The following is a 20813-nucleotide window of genomic DNA, read 5'->3' on the forward strand; positions in this document are numbered from 1 at the left end:
GCATTGCAGTCTTTTATATTTTCTGTCTCGGTCAATTTTGGTTTGTATGTTTAATGATTATTTGCTTACATAATCAAAACCAAAAAAATTTTTTGGCAACAGATTTAACGGGAAGCAAAGAAAGTTTTAAGACCTACAACCGCTTCCACCAATAAAATCCACCCACGCCGTATGATGCTATTTCACAAACCCATGAATGCAGATTGAATTTCTTTTAATACTGTGCCTGCCAAAGAACGGAAAGAAAATTTGATACCATCCGATGTAAATGTGTAATGAGAACGATTATTTTGCGATCTTTTTCCATATTTTCCATATGCCCATGGTGGTCATATAAAAAGTATATTCACTGGCTGACATGCTAATTTATTTCCGCCATTTATCTTGGCGATTAAGTGGGCACGTGTCCCTGTGTCCTTTAGGACTAGCCGCCCCTGGATTTTAGCACAATATACAAGTGTGCATGTAAAATTAAATATAGCACAAGTCCTACCACTAACCTACAACAAAATTTGAATGGAAGCTATTGTTTATTTGGAAAGGAGCACATGTTTTAGTATAGGCGGAAACTCTAATGTTACAAGCAATTAAATGCCTATCAAAAATAGAACATCAGCACACTTCAGAAAGGTAAAAACTAGAAGGAAACAGAGGAATTTTACATCGTTTCGACGTTACAGCATATCCGAATTAGGGAGTGGTACCGTAACTTCGATTTGCAGTGTTACCAAATCCTAGAGTATGAAATGTGATATAAATAAAGATGACATGGCATTCGCGCAGGGACACCGGTGGGCTGTGACATGTACTGACATGTAGCAATTTAGGGCATGCTTCGTCGAACACCCTATATATGTTTTATCAGTCGAAGATTTATCAAAAATTTAAGGTTTAAATCTTTAATTATAACATAAATTGTGTAAAAATTGCATAGTTTGCAAAATTTTCCTAGCAGAATCTAACCAAAGTTGTTTTTCTCATCTTTTCTATTTTGTCCTTCATTTTTGGTGATGCAACAAAGATGGCTGCAGCCAAATCAGCACAGATAAAAATGTTTCATTAACGCCGTAAAACAATAATTTAATTCTTATTATATTTAAAATATCGTCAAATATCAATATTATTAAAATGGAAAATATATTTAGTATGTGGAAAGTGCGAGAAATCGCCGATAAAGTGTAAGTTAAGAACCTGAACTTTCCCAGATGTTGTGAATTTTAAAAATCTTTCCCTAATCTCATATTTACTTTTCAGTACGAATGTTGTCATGAATTATACCGAAATCGAAGCAAAGGTGCGGGAGGCAACCAATGACGAAGCGTGGGGACCTACAGGGCAACTCATGCAAGAGCTAGCTCACTCTACTTTCACCTACGAACATTTTCCCGAAGTTATGTCGATGCTATGGAAAAGAATGTTACAAGATAACAAACAACATTGGAGACGCACCTATAAGGTACAACATCATTTTTCATGTCACTAGTTGTAATAACGCATTGCAGTCACTGTTGCTGTTAAATTACTTAATTCGAAATGGCTCGGAACGTGTCGTTACTTCATCAAGGGAGCATATATACGATTTGAGGTCGTTAGAAAATTATTCTTTTATCGATGATATCGGAAAAGACCAGGGTATTAATATTAGGCACAAAGTTCGCGAACTCATCGATTTCATTCAGGACGACGATAAATTACGAGAGGAAAGAAAAAAGGCTAAGAAAAACAAGGACAAATACATCGGGATGAGTTCGGAATCTATGGGTGGAAAATTTAGTAAGTTTCATTACTGATATAAATATAGTACAAATAGCTCGTGTAACGATATAAATTGGCTACAGTTGTGGATTTGAAGCACTTGGCGAGTTAAATCCACCAACCATGTCACAATTATAGGTCCTTTAATTTTTTAACATGTTTACATTGATTACTTATTTTAGTTACAAATGTTCATCTATGCGCTAGATGTTAAGCTTATGGTGACACACTTAATCAATGTTTTAAAAAAAATTACATTTTGGTCTAGTTGTTCTTGCACAATTATTGTAAGGATCATTTGCCGAGCAATTTTTTCAGCCTTCATTGGGATCGAGCGGAAAGTTGGTAGGGTGTGTAGGCCAAGAGAACTTGGTTCAGTAGAGTAGGTACACACCCTACCAACCTTCATGTTGGATGTGCTATTGCTTTCTGTCCGAGGCCTAAGGTTTTCAAGGTATTTCGTGTATTCCCCTGTTTATAGATTTGGCACCTAAACCAAGAACAATCTTGGGAATTCCATGCTTCTGTGTATGTGGTATTTTCTCCGGCATCATCAATTAAGTATCTATTCTTAATAAACAAAAAAGTGGGATTATACATCTATGAGCCAATCAATTTGTTTGGTAGCAGCTTTTGTCTTACTGTTATTCAAGGCGCTAGACAGGATGCTCATTTTATTTTGTCCACTATTGGTATCCCAAGAGCTATGGGTCGGTTAATTAGAAAACAATTGCTCTTTTACAAGAAACAATGGATCACAAAGTGTGGATACCAGCTTTGTTATTTTAAATGGAACTATATTTTTTTCCTTTCCTTTTTTGATTTTTATTTTAAAATGGCTAACGACCTAGTGGGCCATCAAATAGGGCCGTTAGTACTATTCCGCTGATCTGGAACATATTATTTAAATATTGCGTTACACAACAAATAACAAAACTCAAGGCGTCTCCAAGATGTAAATGACTTTTTAAAGTTTATAGGCTCTGTATTTATTCCTTTTTAAAATTTTAGGTTCTCTTCCTACACTACACTAGTCTAATAGATGCCCTTGGATTTACTTCAAAATAGGCCAACATTTCAATATCATTATTTATTGTTGTTCTGGATTGATTTTCCGATAAATGCAGTTGTATTAACATGTAATCCGGCTTCTGATCTTCGGAAGTATTTATGTGATGGTACTTCTCCTTCAGGATATTTCTGCTGATACATTCCAACTGCGACCAAGGTATTCTCTCTTGCTAAAATGTACAGGGTGGTTCAAATTCGTGGCTCAACATTGGGATCTCTGTAACTGTGAGCGATACAGTGTAGGTTAAATAGGGCAAAGTTGCATTTTTTGGAAACTAAAAAAAATGCATTTGACATTTTTGAAAAATCTTTGAAAATAACAGAGATATCGAAAAACTGAAAATGTCAAATTTCGTTTTCATTTTCCCTAGCTTAAAAGGTCGAAAATGGACGGTTCCCGTTAGTACCTTTTATGGGCTATTTTTTTCGGAGAATCTGAATCTGTACACGGCACACGCTAGATGTAGAAGCTATATTTTTATAAAATGAGGTAAAGGGTCAAAAAAGTAATTCATTTGAACGCCTCGCCGTCAGAACCATGTTGATTCATCAAGATGTAGTTAGCCGTGAACGTTTTATTAAGTTCTGATTTTGCAATTTTTCTTCTAAATTTATGTAAAAATATAGAGTGTGACATGTCATCATTTTTCTTTTTTTATCCTCTCTATAGCATTCTGTAAAAATCCAATATGGCGTCTCTAAGAAATAAGAAACACCCTGTATACAAAGTTTCAACTAATAAAAAAATTGCGCATGCGCCAAACTTTTTTTTGCATTTTATGTACCAAATTTTACTTAATTATTTTAACATATAAAAAAGTTGGGTTATGCATGTGCATAGTTTCTTGAGATTATCATCATCAGCTTCATTTATGGACCGTTGGATTTATTAATCTCCAATGTTTTTGATTTTTGGACATGATTGCTTCGGAAAGTCGTGGTCTGAACTTTACATTGTCCATATTCAAACATCATCGAATATTTATTTACTCCATAGAGAAGATGTTATTAACTTGCTCTCTTTTTTGCAAAATAAGCAACTAAAGCGGTTTAGCGTACATATTCCATATCGATTGCACAAACAATCAAATGTTGCATGTTCCTTTTCAGCCGTATTTGAACAATTTCTTGTAATATTTTGCATTTAAATTAAAGTTTGATTGAAAAAAAGATGCGTTTGAATTCAAAACGTCAGTAAGTAAGTGCTGCAAAAACTAATTTCCTTGCATTCGAAAACACAACTTTTAATCCGGCACCGATCCTTGAATTTGAGGCAGTCAGTACCTTAGTCCTGTCGTGTGTATTTTTGTTTGTTATTTTTGTCATTGTTGCTCCTGCGTTTTATACCAGGTTTAGGATACTTAGCTTCACCACTGCTGGCAACAGTGGATTTTGAGCCCCCCTCCCCCCCTATGACAACGTGCATCTCTTGGGAGGAGAGTATTATAATAAGAATATTAACTACACATCATAATTTAGATGTACTTTGCCCCACTCCCCACCAATGCATTATATTAAGTTACACATGTAGTCCATTATCACCTTGTACAATTTCCACTATTTTTAGCGCCTTTTTTTAAGAGATAAAACAATGTGCTATTGTTTGTGTTTTGTTCGTCCATTGAACTACTGTTAGGAGAATGGTCCTAGAGTCCTGCAATTTTTTGCAAAAGGTAGCCTATACCTTGAAGGTGTGCTAGACGGCCATCAAATTCCGCTGTATAAAAGTCCTCCCCACCCATGATGAATTAATTCCTGCGATGCTGTTTTTTACATGCAACAACCAATTGGCCTCAGATTTTGCATACACATGCCTTTAGCGGTGCAAAGCAAAACTTTTACATGGGGTGAGGGGGTGAACACACGTTCTGCCTTTCACGGTATTATAATGAAAGATCTCATCGAAATGAATTGCTTTCTACAAACTTGCATGCATGACTCCTTTTGGAGATCAGTGGACGGAGAGGTTGGGGGAGGGGGGGGGGGTTAAAAGTTGGTTTTATCTTCCATAGTATTCTAATTAAAAGATCTCAACAAACGAAGCTGGTTTCTACCAGCCACCGCCCTTCTTTCTTACTCCTTATCAAAATGGAGGGGAGGGAGCGGAACTGGTTTTATACTTCATGGTACTCTAATGAAAGGTCTCAACGAAAAGAATTAATTTCTGGCAACCATAGTCCTCGGCCCCTTATCGTAATCAAATATAATTCCTTATATCTCAAGAGTGTATTATCAGAGGAGGGTACTTACAAAGGGCTATTGGAACATCTGCACTAGGCATATCTAATAGTAGGGTCAAACTTTTGTTAAAAAAAATGCGCTTTATCTGCACAAGAGTTGTGCACAATTTGTACTTGTTGCTTACGCTTTCATTTGTGTGCTTTGCATGAACATATTTTATAAATAAATGCAAGTATATTCCGGGTTACCCAATAAGACTTTTCCTCGGCCATATCTCGGGAACCGTTTGTCGTATGACTTAGGGGTAAAACAATGATTGCGTAAATCGGTTATGAATAATCGCTGGAAAATATTTTCAAGTTCTAAAAGTGACCACCAGAGGGCGTAACTGCCATCTTAAATTTTAAAATTGCATTTTCTTTAAATTTCCCATAATAAACTAAACAATTCTTTTTTCACATTTTTAAAGAGAACCAGTTTATCTATCAGTTTCGTAAAAACAAAAACTCAGTTATTTCAAAACCAAGATGGTGTGGGGCGTTCAATTGTTTTTGCAATAACCTGTTTCAACTTCTTAACCGTTTGACTGATTGTAACAAATTTGGTATGTTGAAAAGAGCATTCCTTGGGCAACAAGAATCAACCAATATAGTTAATTTAGTTGAATCCTTCTCCGCCAGGGGGCTAGTTTTGACACTATGATCCACAATCCTAAAAAAATCAAATGGAATGATATGTCTTTTTCTTTATGAAAAAGTAGCCAAATAACACCCAAAGAGGCCAGTGAAACCCGTTTTTCAAAATCTCGTTCCTAACCTCAAATATTGGGAAAATGAGATTTAATTAATTAATAAAAATGCTTACATTGTATCTTATTTGACGTATTTCCGGTATTTGTCGATGGCGCGAAAGATTGTTTGGAAAAGGACTCTACACTTTTAGGTAGGCCTTGGAAAATTAAACAAATGAAACATTATGCATTATAAAATAATAACAGCCGTAATTTGTAAATTATTCTGCTGTGTTTACGCATTCAGAAAGTGCAGTTTTTTGAATTTGTAATCTTTTCTAAAATGCCGATTTCTAACCAAGAAGCTTTTAATATGCTGGCGGCGATGGTTTCGTGGTCGATTCGGATAACGCAAATAGAAGATGCGGGCAGCGATGGTCGCATTTTGATAACACTCAAAATATATCGCCAGCATATTAAATGCTTCTTGGTTAGAAATCGACATTTTAGAAAAGATTACAAATTCAAAAAACTGCACTTTCTGAATGCAGAATAGTTTACAAATTACTGCTGTTATTATTTTATAATGCATCGTGTTTCATTTGTTTAATTTTCCAAGGCCTCCCTAAAAGTGTAGGGTGCTTTTCTTTCGCGCCGTCGACAAATACAGGAAATACGTAAAAAGTAAATTTAACATTTTTATTTAATTTAAGCATTTTTATTAATTAAATTAATCTCAATTTCCCAATATTTGAGGTTAGGAGCGAGATTTTGAAAAACGGTTTTCACTGGCCTCTTTGAATGTTATTTGGCTACTTTTTCATAAAGAAAAAGCCATATCATTCCATTTGATTTTTTTAGGATTTTGGGTCATAGTGTCAAAACTAGCCCCCTGGCGGAGATTATTATTATTAAGATTAACACTATATTTTGGTTGATTCTCATTGCCCAAGGAATGCTCTTTTCAACGACACCAAATTTGTTAAAATCGGTCAAACGGTTAAGAAGTTAAAGCAGGATATTGCAAAAACAATTGAACGCCCCACGCCATTTTTGTTTTTGAAATAACGGAGTTTTTGTTTTTACGAAAATTTTTTAGTTTATTATGCGAAATTTAAAGAAAATGCAATTTTAAAATTTAAGATGGCAGTTACGTCCTCTGTTGATCATTTTTAGAACTTGAAAATATTTTCCAACGATTCTTCATTACCGATTTACCCAATAATTTTTTTTACCCCTAAGTCATATGACGAATTGTCATGGATATGGCCGAAGAACAGTCTTATTGGAATTGGGTCACCCGATACTTCAAAGTGCATAATGTTTAACTAGCTACAAGTTTACATTACGATTTTATACCTTAATTGAGCATATAAGCGTCACAACAACTATCACCACAACTTTGTCGTGTTACACCGAAAAGTATTGTGTGCACCAAGGTGGGAAGGTTTCTTCCTGGGGCTTGAAAAGTGGCCAGCCTCGTTATTCGATTTCCAATTATTAGATTTAATAAAACTAATATAATATTTAAGGAGATTATAAATGTTGTTTATATGCTCTATAAACAACATTTATTTTTGTATGTCACAAGGAGCTATGTATACTATATTTACGTCCGTGCTTTCACTATAGAACTTGAAATATTTAAGATTTATTTTTTGTAGGCGAGCGTTGGGATGATAGATCCTGGAACAGAGACTATTCCACGCAAAATCAGGAGTGGGATGAAAAACCGCAAAGTGTTAGTAATTACAGAGATCGTTCCTACGACGACTACGATGTTGAGCGAGAGGACAGCGACACCGAATCGAATCACAATTCAAATGGTACGACAAAATATAAAGATACAGACGCAATAGGCAGTCCGACGGCCTCAGAAAAGAAAGTGAATCTGAACATTAACGCAAACAGTAATAGAACTCCCACCAAAACGGTTAAGCCGTTAAAAAAAGTTGATCTCGGCGCAGCAGCTAACTTTGGTAGAGAGAATAAAAACTCAGCGTCTAATACGCCAAACCTATTAAACGACGAATTTAACCCTCGCGCTCACGAAACGAAAGATGCAAATTCGTCAGAGTTTGGCAATTTTGAAGCAGCTTTTTCTACCGACTCGACTTCTAAACAAACGCAGGATGATTTTGCCGATTTTAGTTCAGCATTTTCCGACACTCAAAGTAAAGGCTTAATTAATTCTCCGTTGCAAGATGTACAACAAGCACCTGCTTTTCCTTTACCAGCGCAATCGCCTCTATTTGCGGCTGGACCTAATTTGCTTGATGGAGTAGCATCGGCGACGAATAATACACAAAGTTCAAATAGTGATTTATTGAGTGATCTCTCTGGCTTTAATTCGCTTAACATTCAACAACCGGCGGGAATAATACCAAGTAATAATAATCAGAGCTTGCTGATGGGTTCCACTTCCAACAATATTATGGATGTGTTTGGCACAGGTGGGTGGTAATGTACAAATCTCTATTTATTTGTTCCTACTTTTATTTATGTGCTTTTGTATTATTCCCAATTAAATAATTAAATTTGTGTAAACTTAAGGGTTGTACTTGGAACTATGCACGTCTAATTTTCTGGTTTAATTTTGTAGAAGGAAGTTAGCCGCATTTTAAAAAAAGTGTGAAAACGTTGAACTTTTGATAGGTGTCTTTCGTGGGTTATTAGTTTCGCTAGAATCATCCTGAATATCTTTTGAAACGCTCATTTAAAATGGGAGTTTTTAGTTGTTATTACTAAAGGTTGATTACAAATATGCCATTATGAGGTTTAGAGCTGTTTGTACCACGATAGTTTAACCTCAGTTCAGTTGACTGAATGGTTAAAATGCAATAATTATTCAAGATTCCTAATTTTGTCAGTCAAGTGAACTGACAAACTATGGTCATACAACCTGGCCCTTGGGGTTTATTTAGTAATTAATTGTCTCACTGTCAAGATGAAAGTTTACACAGTAATAAGAGACACACTGTGTAGTGGCATCAATGAGTTTAATTCACGCACTTTCCAGAAATGTTGTCTGTCTGCTTGTCGGTCTTCACGATAATTGCTGAAACTTGGTATATCGATTCCTCTTCAAAGGAAGAACTATTGAATTTAGGCTCAATAGGTTAAAAGTTTTCAAACTAAGTATAATCTGAAGAAGAGTAGGTACTGTTATCAATTTGAATTTTATACATAGCAGCATATGGTTCAATATGAAAGTTTAAATTCAAAAGATGTTACAAATAACAATATACTTGAATATACAGTGTTGCCGCTACCTATAGTTATCTTTATTAGAGCTAGTAAATATGAAGCATTTCTTCTCACTATAGCAATGGCAAACGGTTTAAACCATCCACAAACGAAATGATTATAATCTTCGATATTTAATTTACACCTTCCATAATCCTAGGCACCAATAGAAAAAAGTTTGCTATAAGAACTCTTATCCAGGTCGTAATTTGGGCTCGATTAAACACACCATTGATCATTTACAGATTAACAAAGTTATAAAAACAATCAAATACGCTGAAAAAAAGAATGGCACTCAGGCCAGATGACAAATACCACGCAACAAGCGATCGATAGAAACAAACTAATTAAATAAGTCTTAATCGAAAATATCAACTCTTAACTGCGATTCACTTCAAACAGACGCACTAACACAAAACACCAGGTGGTATTGCTTCGAAACTTCATCTCTTTACTTTAATTATTGCACTTGAGTCTCGATTTAGACCACACTTGTTTCGTTGTAATTACAGATGTAAAATTGACTCTTTGATAATGGTTACTGGTAAACCATAAAAAATGCTTTCTTATGCGATAAACGCATGGTAGACACACAACTACTTCTTCGTAAACGTGACACAATGCTCGAGCTCCCTCGAATTGTAACATTCACATTTATCACAAGGTATCGATAAATACCCTACAGATCTAATTTTCTTCTACAACAACTTTACAACTGGCAAGACTGACTGTCTTTTCAAAAAGCTTCGATATAGGCTAATCGCCCACCAAACAAAAAGCAACGAATAATGTCCACCACCTCGATTTGCGTCTGCTTCGTCTCCCCTACTCGTCCATTTCCATCTATTTCTTTCTTAATTTTCTGCGCGTCTTCGAATAACTCACACCTGTGTTAAAACTTCGGCGATAACACGTGCTTATCTTGAAATTGATTAGCTCTACGCAGCGATAAACGAGCCCTATCGCAACGACTGGTAACTTCAACAAAACATTTCATGCAATTAATTCCAGATGTTCCTTATTGTTAATAACTGAACGATAAAATTCAACTTTACAATCACAAATCAAAATAAAAAGGCGATTATTTAAACAAAATTTACATTACTAATAAATAATTCTGATACACATTAACATTGAACTCGAATTTGAATATGATCGTCTAATCTCAAATTGGTGACCACATTTAAACTTTAAAAATTGAAATTTGCATTGTATAGGGTGACAATTACAGGTGGGGAACTGAATAAAAACGTCCGCATGATCTAATTTACACAACAATATTCAGCTTTATTCAATTTTGACAACCATTTTGGAAAACGTGAAAACTTAATTTTTTCAAGTACAAATGCCCTTTTTAGCTTGGCTCAAGAAAGTGAAGCGTTTTTACTTTTTCGTCCCATGCATGTGGTCAAGCAAGCAAGGTAGTTCAAATTGAGTAACAACAAAAGCGACAGTTTTTCGGAACGTGGACTTTTAATTTACATGAATTCTCCGCCAAGTTCTTATAAACGCGGGTGCATATAGCCTATATGAAAGTTAAGCGAACAACGACTACGTCTTTTTTTAAACCACCCTGAAATGTAGCGACTTTAAAGATACAATTTTTAATTAAAGATTGTAGATTTTGTGAATTTTCTTCGGAATTTTCAATAACCAGGTACATTCAAGAGGTGTCAAAATGGTTACGCACCGATCTTATTCAACAATTTAAACGTGAATAATTAATTTAACGTCCAACAGAAAAGTCTAATTATAGGACAACATTTTTTAAACAATGTGTGCACAACAGTTTGTTTATATTTGCAATGAAATTTGAAAGTAGTTGCAGGATATTTTTCTTCATATTAAACCTCAAACCAAAAATCTAGTAACTATACTCAAACCAAACAAACAAAAGTGAACAAATGTCAAATCTCAAATGACATTTAAAAAATTGAGTGTGCTGCCACCCAACAGGTGGCACCATGAGTGTTAAAAATTCATTAAAAATTTTAAATTTGAGATAAGTTATATTCATTGTGAATGGCTCAGTGAGATATGTATAAACAAGTTGTAGTTATGTTATTATAAAGGGTAATTTATCAAGACCACATGTAACTTTGCGACGAACTTCTTTGTGCACAATCAACTTAAAATTAAATAAATAAAAATACAAATTAATGTACTGGGAACGGATGAACGTAGCGGGAGTCGGCGGAACGAAACAAACGGACGGACGGACACGAGCGCCACCAAGCGAACGGCCTCGCGCCTGGTGGTCGACGGTAGCCAATGTCTGGTGGGTCAGTCTGTGAAGGGTCAGGTGTAACCTCAACCGGAGAAACGGCACCTCCAGGAATCGGACGGGTCCAGAAGATGCGGCGGTCACTTCGGAAAACCCGTAACTGCAAAGATGCAAAAGATCAAGATCCCCCTAAACGACGGCTTATATAAAATTCGACTCTTGCAGGGAGGGAATGTAAGAAATTCCATGGCTAATTGTTACGATAACGCTCAAAAATTAAAATTTGTTTAATTAATTGCGCTCCCGGGGAACAAAGAAAAAATATGTGACTGTGCTCATAATTATTCGTAATGAAGCGTGCTTAGGCACTAAGAACGCCCCAATCGAATGACTTTTACTAACTTTCCTTACTTACTTTACTTTTACTTAACTTACGTGCGTTATCGGCGATAAGACAAATAATAATAAACAAAATGAAAACACATAAAGCTCGTTCTGTATCTCCTAGGACAAATAAGTAAATTCAGCACTGTCGAAGTGTAAATACTACCATACGTCCGACTTATGGTGGTATGTACACCTTGATAGTGCTATCAGACAGGAACTCGCGCGAGAAACCTTGCTAGAGTATTCCCGTCATTATTATTATATACATTAAACTTGTTCTGCGTATTAAAGCGTCTGTAAGAAGTTGTGGTCAGCGGAAAGTGTCTGGCGATACTGGATGCTACTTTAGAGTGATATTTTACAAAACATATATAAAAATCAGCCATACAAATTTAAGTAAAGTGACTCTTATTTTGCTCTTCTTTCTCACCTGGTACCTCTGTGTTGACACAGGCCCAACTCTATAAAGTACGCAAGTGTCCCTAAGTACATGAAATACTACTCAGAACCTAAAGTTTTATCCATTTAAAAATAAGTAATGTCTAGCGGCTCTGGGATCTTACTCTATAATCTCACCATCGCTTCAAGGGGATGTGCTATTATATCTCCATCTCACATCCATGTTTGTCATTATTAAGCCATTATCAAACCATACCATTTTTACTGTGGAAAAGTATAATTACATTTTTCGATTTGTAATGTAGAATATTAAAATGTAATTTTTATTTAGTTACTGCGTACATTTCCTTTTTTATTTGCGGAAGGATTTCTTTAAAAGTTGCAGTGGGTTTTAGTTATAAATAATTAACATTCATTAGGTGTTGTACTGGCTGACCCAATAAGACTGTTCCTCGACCATATCTCTGGAACTGTTCGTTGTATCACTTAGGGGTAAAAAAAATTATTGGGTAAATCAGTTATGATGAATCGCTGGAAAATATTTTCAAGTTCTAAAAATGACCAACAGAGGGCGTAACTGCCATCTTAAATTTTAAAATTGCATTTTCTTTCAATTTCGCATAATAAACTAAAAAAAAATTTTCACATTTTTAAAGAGAACCAGTTTATCTATCATTTTCGTAAAAACAAAAACTCAGTTATTTCAAAAACAAAGATGGCGTGGGGCGTTCAATTGCTTTTGTAATAAACTGCTTTAACTTCTTAACCGTTTGACCGATTGCAACAAATTTGGTATCGTTGAAAAGAGCATTCCTTGGGCAACAATAATCAACCAAAATATAGTTAATTTAGTTGAATTCTTCTCCGCCAGGAGGCTAGTTTTGACACTATGATCCAAAATTATGACTTTTTCTTTATGAAAAAGTAGCCAAATAACATCCAAGGAGGCCAGTGAAAACCGTTTTTTTCAAAACCTCGTTCCTAATCTCAAATATTGGGAAAATGAGATTAATTAATTAATAAAAATGCTTAAATTGTATTTTGTTTAACGTATTTCCGGTATTTGTCGATGGCGCGAAAGATTGTTTGGAAAAGGACCCTACACTTTTAGGTAGGCCTTGGAAAATTAAACAAATGAAACACAATGCATTATAAAGTAATAACAGCCATCATTTGTAAATTATTCTGCTGTTTACATTCAGAAAGTGCAGTTTTTTGAATTTGTAATCTTTTCTAAACCAAGAAGCATGTATTATGCTAGCAATTTATTTTGAATGTTTTCAAAATGCGACCATCACTGTCCACATCTCCTATTTGCGTTATTCGAATCGATCACGAACCATCGCCGTCAACATATTAAATGCTTCTTGGTTAGAAATCGGTATTTTAGAAAAGATTACAAATTCAAAAAACTGCACTTTTACATTATTTTATAATGCATCGTGTTTCGTTTGTTTAATTTTCCAAGGCCTACCTAAAAGTGTAGGGTGCTTTTCTTTCGCGCCATCGACAAATACCGGAAATACGTAAAAAGTATATTTAAGATACAATTTAAGCATTTTTATTAATTAATTAATTAATCTCATTTTCCCAATATTTGAGGTTAGGAACGAGATTTTGAAAAACGGTTTTCACTGGCCTCTTTGGATGTTATTTGGCTACTTTTTCAAAGAAAAAGTCATATCATTCCATATGATTTTGGGTCATAGTGTCAAAACTAGCCCCCTGACGGAGAAAGATTCAACTAAATTAACTATATTTTGGTTGATTCTCATTGCTCAAGGAATCCTCTTTTCAACCATACCAAATTTGTTAAAATCGGTCAAACGGTTAAGAAGTTAAAGCAGGCTATTTCAAAAACAATTGAACGCCACACACCATCTTTGTTTTTGAAATAAATGAGTTTTTGTTTTTTTCGAAAATGATAGCTAAACTGGTTCTCTGTTGGTCATTTTTAGCACTTGAAAATATTTTCCAGCGTATCTTCATGACTGATTTACCCAATAATTTTTTTACCCATAAGTCGTACGACGAACGGTTCTCGAGATTTGGCTGAGGAATAGTCTTATTGGGTCACCCGGTACATGTGTTTAAATCACATACTTGTATAACATTGGGAAGGCTAGGAAGAGGTCTAGCTTTGAGAGTGATATTTTTTAACCCGGAACCCAGTAAAACTAATACCAGTAATTACTGGATTAAGTTAAAAAAAGATATGCAAGCACATACGGGGTCGTTGATAAGTCTGGAAATGGTCGATTATTGGGAAAAATCAAAACGGTTTTGGGGTTCTTCAATGTCTACTAGGCACTGATAATTTTAATTATACATGGCCATAAAGGCGTGGCGTACCAAAATTGCATTTTTTTTTAATGGAACATCCTGTATATTATTCGATATTTCAATTCTTCTCTCAATTTTAAGCATAAATTATTAATAAATTAATATTATTAAAACTCAAAATGCAATTTTGTAGGTAGTTCATCATGGTACCGTAGAAATGGTATTATTATTAGAGGAATTATCGTAGGACCATATTTCATAAACTCTTGGTCGATAGTTTGCACTTTTGCAAGAATCCATGGTTTCAGACTTTTGTCGGATATTCAGATAGTGAAATCAGGTAGTGGTAGAAACATGGTTTCAGCAGAATGGGGCGCTCCCCCATGTCAAAAATTTCATTTACAATATCAGGTTACAAAATGTCGAAGAGTTGTATAGTGAAATTAATAATATTCCATTCATTACAATCGGTTCCTTTCAGAAGGACAGAATGTTTTCAAAAGAAATTCGTTATTTCATTAATTATTGTTCTTCATTCACTACATTTAAAATAATAGTGTTTTTTTTCAAAATCCGATAACCCAGAAACGTTTAAATTGAGAGAAGAATTGAAATATCGAATAATGTGAAAAAAAATAATATGCCAGATGTAGAAGCTACAGGGTACAGCTTTTGTATGGGCGCCATTTTGAATTTTTGCAGAATGAGAGAGAACAAAGAAAAATAATGGCGTGTCACACTCTATACTTTTGCATAAATTTACAAGCAAAATTTCAAAATCAAATGCTTTACATTCATTTCACAACAAAACATCCACAGGTAATTAGGGAGATCTTATTAAATCAACATGGCTATGACACTGAATTCAAATGAATTTCTTTTTTTGTCCTCTTTCTCATTCCGTAAAAATCAAATATGGCGCCCATTTACGAATTTGAACCACCCTGTACATGTGATTAAAATGTTTACTGTCTAGTAGACATTGAATAACCCCAAAACTTTTCGATATCTTGTATATTTTTCTCGATAATTGACTATTTCCATACTGATCAGCGACTCTGTATAGGCGTGTTCTTTTACTATAATTGCTTAAATTCGGCACTTTCAGCTTGCACGTGTGTCGTTATCGCTTAATAGGTACTAGCAGTTCATTTAGTCAATTGATATCTCTGCAGGCGCTAAATTAGCGCTCAGTGTACGATTAGTAAATTTTATAATTAATAATTGACAAATTGCATATTAACCTATTGCACATCATTACTTTGTGATTAAATCATTGTTATAATCATTTGTTTAATGACTGCTAGCATAAGTAATGACGTACAACAGTAAAGAAATCACATAAACAACCCTTAAGTTACAAACAATTAATGAACCGGGAAACTCATACGAGCTTTCCCGTTACAGAACATAATAACATCGAAGCAGATCCACAAGAAGAAAAGACAAGTTGTAAACGAGAAAGCATTACTTTAGATTCGGCGACCGATACTCTTATCACCGATCTACGAAGAATTACTAAAATTACATCAAAACGTGATATCGAAATACTTTTAGACGATCTTCGACATTTAGTGGAGATCTTTCCTGGCCCTTTAACTTTTCAAAAAGTCGTAGGGCTAGACGAAGGAATAATCGATTGGAGACTATATACCGAAGACGTATACGGATTAGTTTTAGAGTTAATTGTCGATAAGTTTGATTGCTCTTTTCCATACTGTGACGATAAAATCTACGAGAATGTTCTCAAATTGTTTGTTGTGGAGAATAATTTTTTTTTCTCAGAGTGCCTTTCTGTTATGACGAAAAAGTTGAAGTTAGAAAATAAGGTCGTAGTGAAAAGCGTGGTCAAAATTCTCGAGAAGATGATGAAATCCGAAGCGTTGTTTGGCGTTTTGCTTTATCACAGTCTTCAACCCGAGGACTCGAACCCAATCGTTCAAAATGACAAGGAAAGGAGGTGGGAGAACCTTGTTCAATTGTTGGTGTCTCTGCCGACTAGAGTTGCTAACGCAACCAAGGGGGATCATCCGCGACTGTTCGAGAGGGAGAGATTTGGCAGTTTGCTTGCGGTCAATCTAATCAAGTTGTTCGAATTTCTAAATGATTTAAAACCCACTCGTCTGAATTTACAACCTGTCACATTCCTAATGAACAAATTTCTCCTAGACTTTAACGATTCGCTGGAGTCTTCTGCCCTGGACCATTTCCTGAAAGTTTTGTCACTGAAATTCGAGTCGTACGAAGACAACGTTGTTGCAATCTTTGAAAATCTAAATCGATCAGCAATCGAAGTTTTAGCTGTCATGAGTTTGCGTATTCCCAACGGTTATCAGATGCTGAAGTCGCGATTGTATCGAAATAAAGATTGGAAATTCGTGTTGACCACGAAAATTCCGCTTCTAACCTACTATACGCCATGCGATGACGCGTTTATATTCAGTTTATTGTTGTGCATTAAGAAGGTGTCCGCAGACGAACTGTATCAGTTGCTTCTGCAATTGGTGACGACGTGGTCGAATAAGTCGGCGGTTAATCATACAAGCGTCGAACAGCATCTTTATTTGACAAAATTTATTATAGCGATTGTAACGTTGTTGTCTCAGTCCAACTTTGTATCAACCGATCGCGAATTGTCAACGAAGTTTTATCCAGGCATCAATGTGCATTTGCAGTCTGTTATCGAAGATATCAGAGTAATTGGAATGGTAACTGCCGAAATTATGATGGAGTATCTGAATAAAAATAGCGAGGAAAGAAAGGAAGTTAAACTGAACTTCAATTTGGAGCAGCTGCGATCGGAAGATTCCCAAAAATTAATAAAAAGCTTGCGAAGTCTGCAGAATTTTAACATTAAGATGCAGGCTGCCCCATTTGATGATGTCATAAACATCTTGGTGACGTCATCAGAAATGGCGGACAAAGGCGAAGTCATTGCCGAATATACGCCGCCCGAGCGTAAATTCAGAATCCGAACGGAACCGCCGACAAACGAGATATGTAATGAAAGCATCAAAAGCAAAAATTCAATCATAAAAATAATCGATTCGAATTTCGAGTTGGATTCTGACGATGACTTAGAACCGTACGATTTAAGTAATGACGTTCCAGCCTCAAAGAAGTCCGCACCTGCCTACCTCAGAGACCTCAGGGATGGTCTACTCGAAAATAAAGACCCGGATATATTTACATTGAGTATGGAAAATTGCGAAAAGCTGATCATGACGCAACTTCCCAACGACGATGTCGCCATTGGTTTGGAACTTTTGGAGATTTTAATATCGTTGAGTCCCACGTTTTACGTCGAGAATTTTGACGCGATTGTTTTTCAAAGTTGCATTGCATTAACGTGTATATACCCGAGCGAGTACGCCGAGTATTTGTGCAAACAATTTCATACGGAACGCCGCTCGTATTCTATCATACATCGCATTTTAATGTTGGATATTCTACAGGAGTCGGCAAAAATATTATCAAATCGCACGTTAGCCAAAGATGGCGCAAGCGAGAGTGCAACAGAAGTGACAGAACAACCGATTGATGATGTTATACAAAAACGTTTAGAAAGCAAGACCAGACGATACAATAGACACAAATACGTCCCCAAAATGTTCATTAATAAATTCTCCAGTGTTGCGGGGTCATTTTTCTACCCACTACTTCGCGGTTTTGCGAAATCCCACTTTATGATAACCGAAATGCAAAATGACGACGATCACAGCTTACTTATCAACTATCTAAACACCCTATCCATTATAATGACTTGTGCGCAAAATTGTTCCATTGCGCCGAAAATGGCCCACGAGCTTCTGCCGGTAATTTGGTCTTTATGGTTTTACAGAGAACCGAAAGTGAGAATATCAATATTAAGTATGATCGCTTGTATTGTACTTAGTGTACCTGCTAGTATCTTATTGTTACAATTTATCGATGAACTGATCGAGTTCCGTTTGCGTCTCGCCGCAATGTTATCGCCAAACGGTGAAACAAATTCTGAATGTAGAATTCTAGCCCAGCATGTTATGTATGTTTTGGATAATGTATTAAAAGAGGAGTCAATTGTAAACGCTTAGTTCTAAGTCATCTAATCATGTAATCTCTTAATAATAAACTTTTAAACCTTCTGGGAGTTTGACAAAAGATTAGCTCACGAATAAGTAATGGAAACATTACAAAAACAATTAAAATCGTTTTTTTTGTTTAGGTCAAGTGCTACAATCGTCTACCGCTCAAGTTCTCCAACCGATGTCTTCCATGCCTCAGAATCAAGAGACGGATAACATGTCGAATTATAATAGCAATAAAGTTGCGGTGGGAGCGACGTGGAGCAATTCTGGCAACTTAAATATTGACTTAGACAATTTATTAGGTAATAAAAAATGTAAACAAGGTAACGCTCCCAGTATGAACCAGATGGCAAGCAACCCAACTTCACCCGTCAATCAGCCAAGAGCGATGAATAGTCAGCCATACGGTAGGCCAATTAATTATAATCCCAGCCCAGGTTTTAATCAGCCCAATAACCAATTTTTTACCGCATTTAAATAGTCACTTTTATTAATTTAAGAGAAAATTGTCTAACGGACATAAAAGTTGCCTGTGATTTAAGTATTGTCATTTATTTCAATTTCATTTTTTGGGGAGGGGGGTTTATATTTTTGCAGCTGTATATATCTAATTTCCAAAGATTGGTTATTGCACATTAGGTTTATTAAGATCTATAATAATGCTCACAATTGGGTGCTGGGTATAATATAGTATTAAAGCGATAGTTGTAATCATATATTTACGTTGTATATTATTAAAATTGTACAGAAAGATGTGTGGGGGTGTTGTGTTATTTTTATCCTTTTCCGCATGTATATTTCTTGTTCAAGAGCAATATCTTGTCAACTATGTTTCTTACACTTTTTTAAGTATTATTTTAAACATTTTAACAATAACATTTTATAAACTTATCATAACAAAGAAAAGTGCCTTATTAGTAAACACTTGTTAATATACGAACTATTATCGAAATGTTTTATTTCTGTAAATTTTTCCTTGACGAATTTCTGTATTATAAAATTAAGGAAATTATATTAATTAAATATTTCAGAATAATGTTCCACTTAAATTATTATTTCTAAATTAAACATTCCTTTCTAAATTCTGTATTTTCTTCTAGATTAAGAATAAATATATTTAAAACAATGTGTTTCTTTTTTTCATGAGATTGTTGCAATGTATTGAACGTATTGTGCAACTCGCCTGACTTATTAAAATAAATGAGACTCTGGCCCCACTACTCACTGAAAATGAGTTAAAATAACAAACTTTAATTGATTTATTTTGAAAGAATTGTATTTTACAAATAACCACTTGGCTTGAGATACAAAATTTACTGGGTTCATAAACATAGTGACAAAATTTAAAAATAAAACATTACACACCTTAAATCCTAACTTGTCCCAACTATCTAAATTAAATCTACCCAAATAAATTTAATGCTCGTAAAAAACTACAGACGAAATTTTTCAATTATTGTAATCCAAAAGCAAATTTAAAAGCACCTCCAAGCCCTTCCCATTTATGAAGAATAGCATTCTGAGTCTGGCAAAAAGTACATAAAATGCAGCGATAATTGGATGAACCTCCTCCAATCCGGAATGTATCTGAAGGTCTTAGATACAGTAATTTTAGCAAACACTGTAACATCTATCAAGTGCGAAATTGATTTAAAAAAAACTGAAATTGATTCGCACATCAAGCAGGGTCACATACTCCTGATTTCAAGTGTAAGTAATTTCAATTACTACTAAGCCCATTACATTTTTGTAAATGGACAATGGCCCAAATTAAAACAAATTGAACTTAACTCAATGGATGCAGAAAGCAAAGTTGAAAGTAACCTCAAACACAAAATGAACCGCTAAAAAGCTAACTTGGCAAAGCTAATTCAACACTATTTCCTTCCTATATACCTACAGTGATATTCATGTAGAGGTAGACATAGGAATTTCCTATGTCTACTTTTAAATGATAAAAAGGACGCCTAACTTTAATCAACCAAAATAACTACCTACAACAAATGAAGATCTGCCTGTCATATTAATTAATTTGAATATTATCGCTTTGACTTTCCTATTCTAATTTCAGTTCGTGTGCGATGTATTCAACTAAAGACAAAGTTGATATTTCCAATTGGAATAGCGCCGATAATTAAAGGAGCTTAGGAGATTTCTTTTCTGTGAAGCTGTAGTGTATTATCCCCCCCCCCCCCAACTTCACACTACAAGAACATGGAAATAAAATCAACCCGGCAACGTTTAAAAATGGCCACCCGAATGACTATTCCCTCCAAAACTAAATAAGATCCCGCTTAAATTTGAAAAGTGGCACGTGATCAAACATCTAAGGCAGGGCCTCCTTACGCTAGTTGTAGGCAACGCTTTGACCTGAAGCATAGTAGGGAAGGAACGTAAAATAAAACACTCAAATTGTGAAAAGTTTGTTTAATAAGATCGTAATTATTAAGTTTGTGAAAGCCCTGAAATT

The 20813-nt window shown here is 35.1% G+C and overlaps 1 protein-coding gene across 1 annotated transcript; it reads left to right on the forward strand.

Annotated features, from left to right (window-relative positions):
- Positions 1–799: 799 nt before the first annotated feature.
- On the forward strand, positions 800–18399 carry LOC116176825 (telomere length regulation protein TEL2 homolog). The gene is made up of 5 exons (XM_031495617.1): positions 800–1178; positions 1255–1456; positions 1503–1773; positions 7402–8190; positions 15684–18399. The coding sequence occupies exons 1-5, from the start codon at positions 1129–1131 to the stop codon at positions 18347–18349; spliced, it is 3978 nt and encodes a 1325-aa protein (XP_031351477.1). The 5' UTR covers positions 800–1128; the 3' UTR covers positions 18350–18399.
- The last annotated feature ends 2414 nt before the right edge of the window (positions 18400–20813 follow it).

The sequence above is a fragment of the Photinus pyralis genome, unplaced genomic scaffold (genome assembly GCF_008802855.1).
Source record: "Photinus pyralis isolate 1611_PpyrPB1 unplaced genomic scaffold, Ppyr1.3 Ppyr1.4_LG7, whole genome shotgun sequence".
Classification (NCBI taxonomy): Eukaryota; Metazoa; Arthropoda; class Insecta; order Coleoptera; family Lampyridae; genus Photinus; species Photinus pyralis.

Excerpts from the sequence above, each read along its gene's own strand:
- LOC116176825 (XM_031495617.1), top strand. The coding sequence starts at position 1,129 with ATGGAAAATATATTTAGTATGTGGAAAGTGCGAGAAATCGCCGATAAA. Across the intron at positions 1,179-1,254 it reads CGAGAAATCGCCGATAAAGT|TACGAATGTTGTCATGAATT; the intron begins GTAAGTTAAGAA and ends TTTACTTTTCAG. Across the intron at positions 8,191-15,683 it reads TATGGATGTGTTTGGCACAG|AACATAATAACATCGAAGCA; the intron begins GTGGGTGGTAAT and ends TTCCCGTTACAG.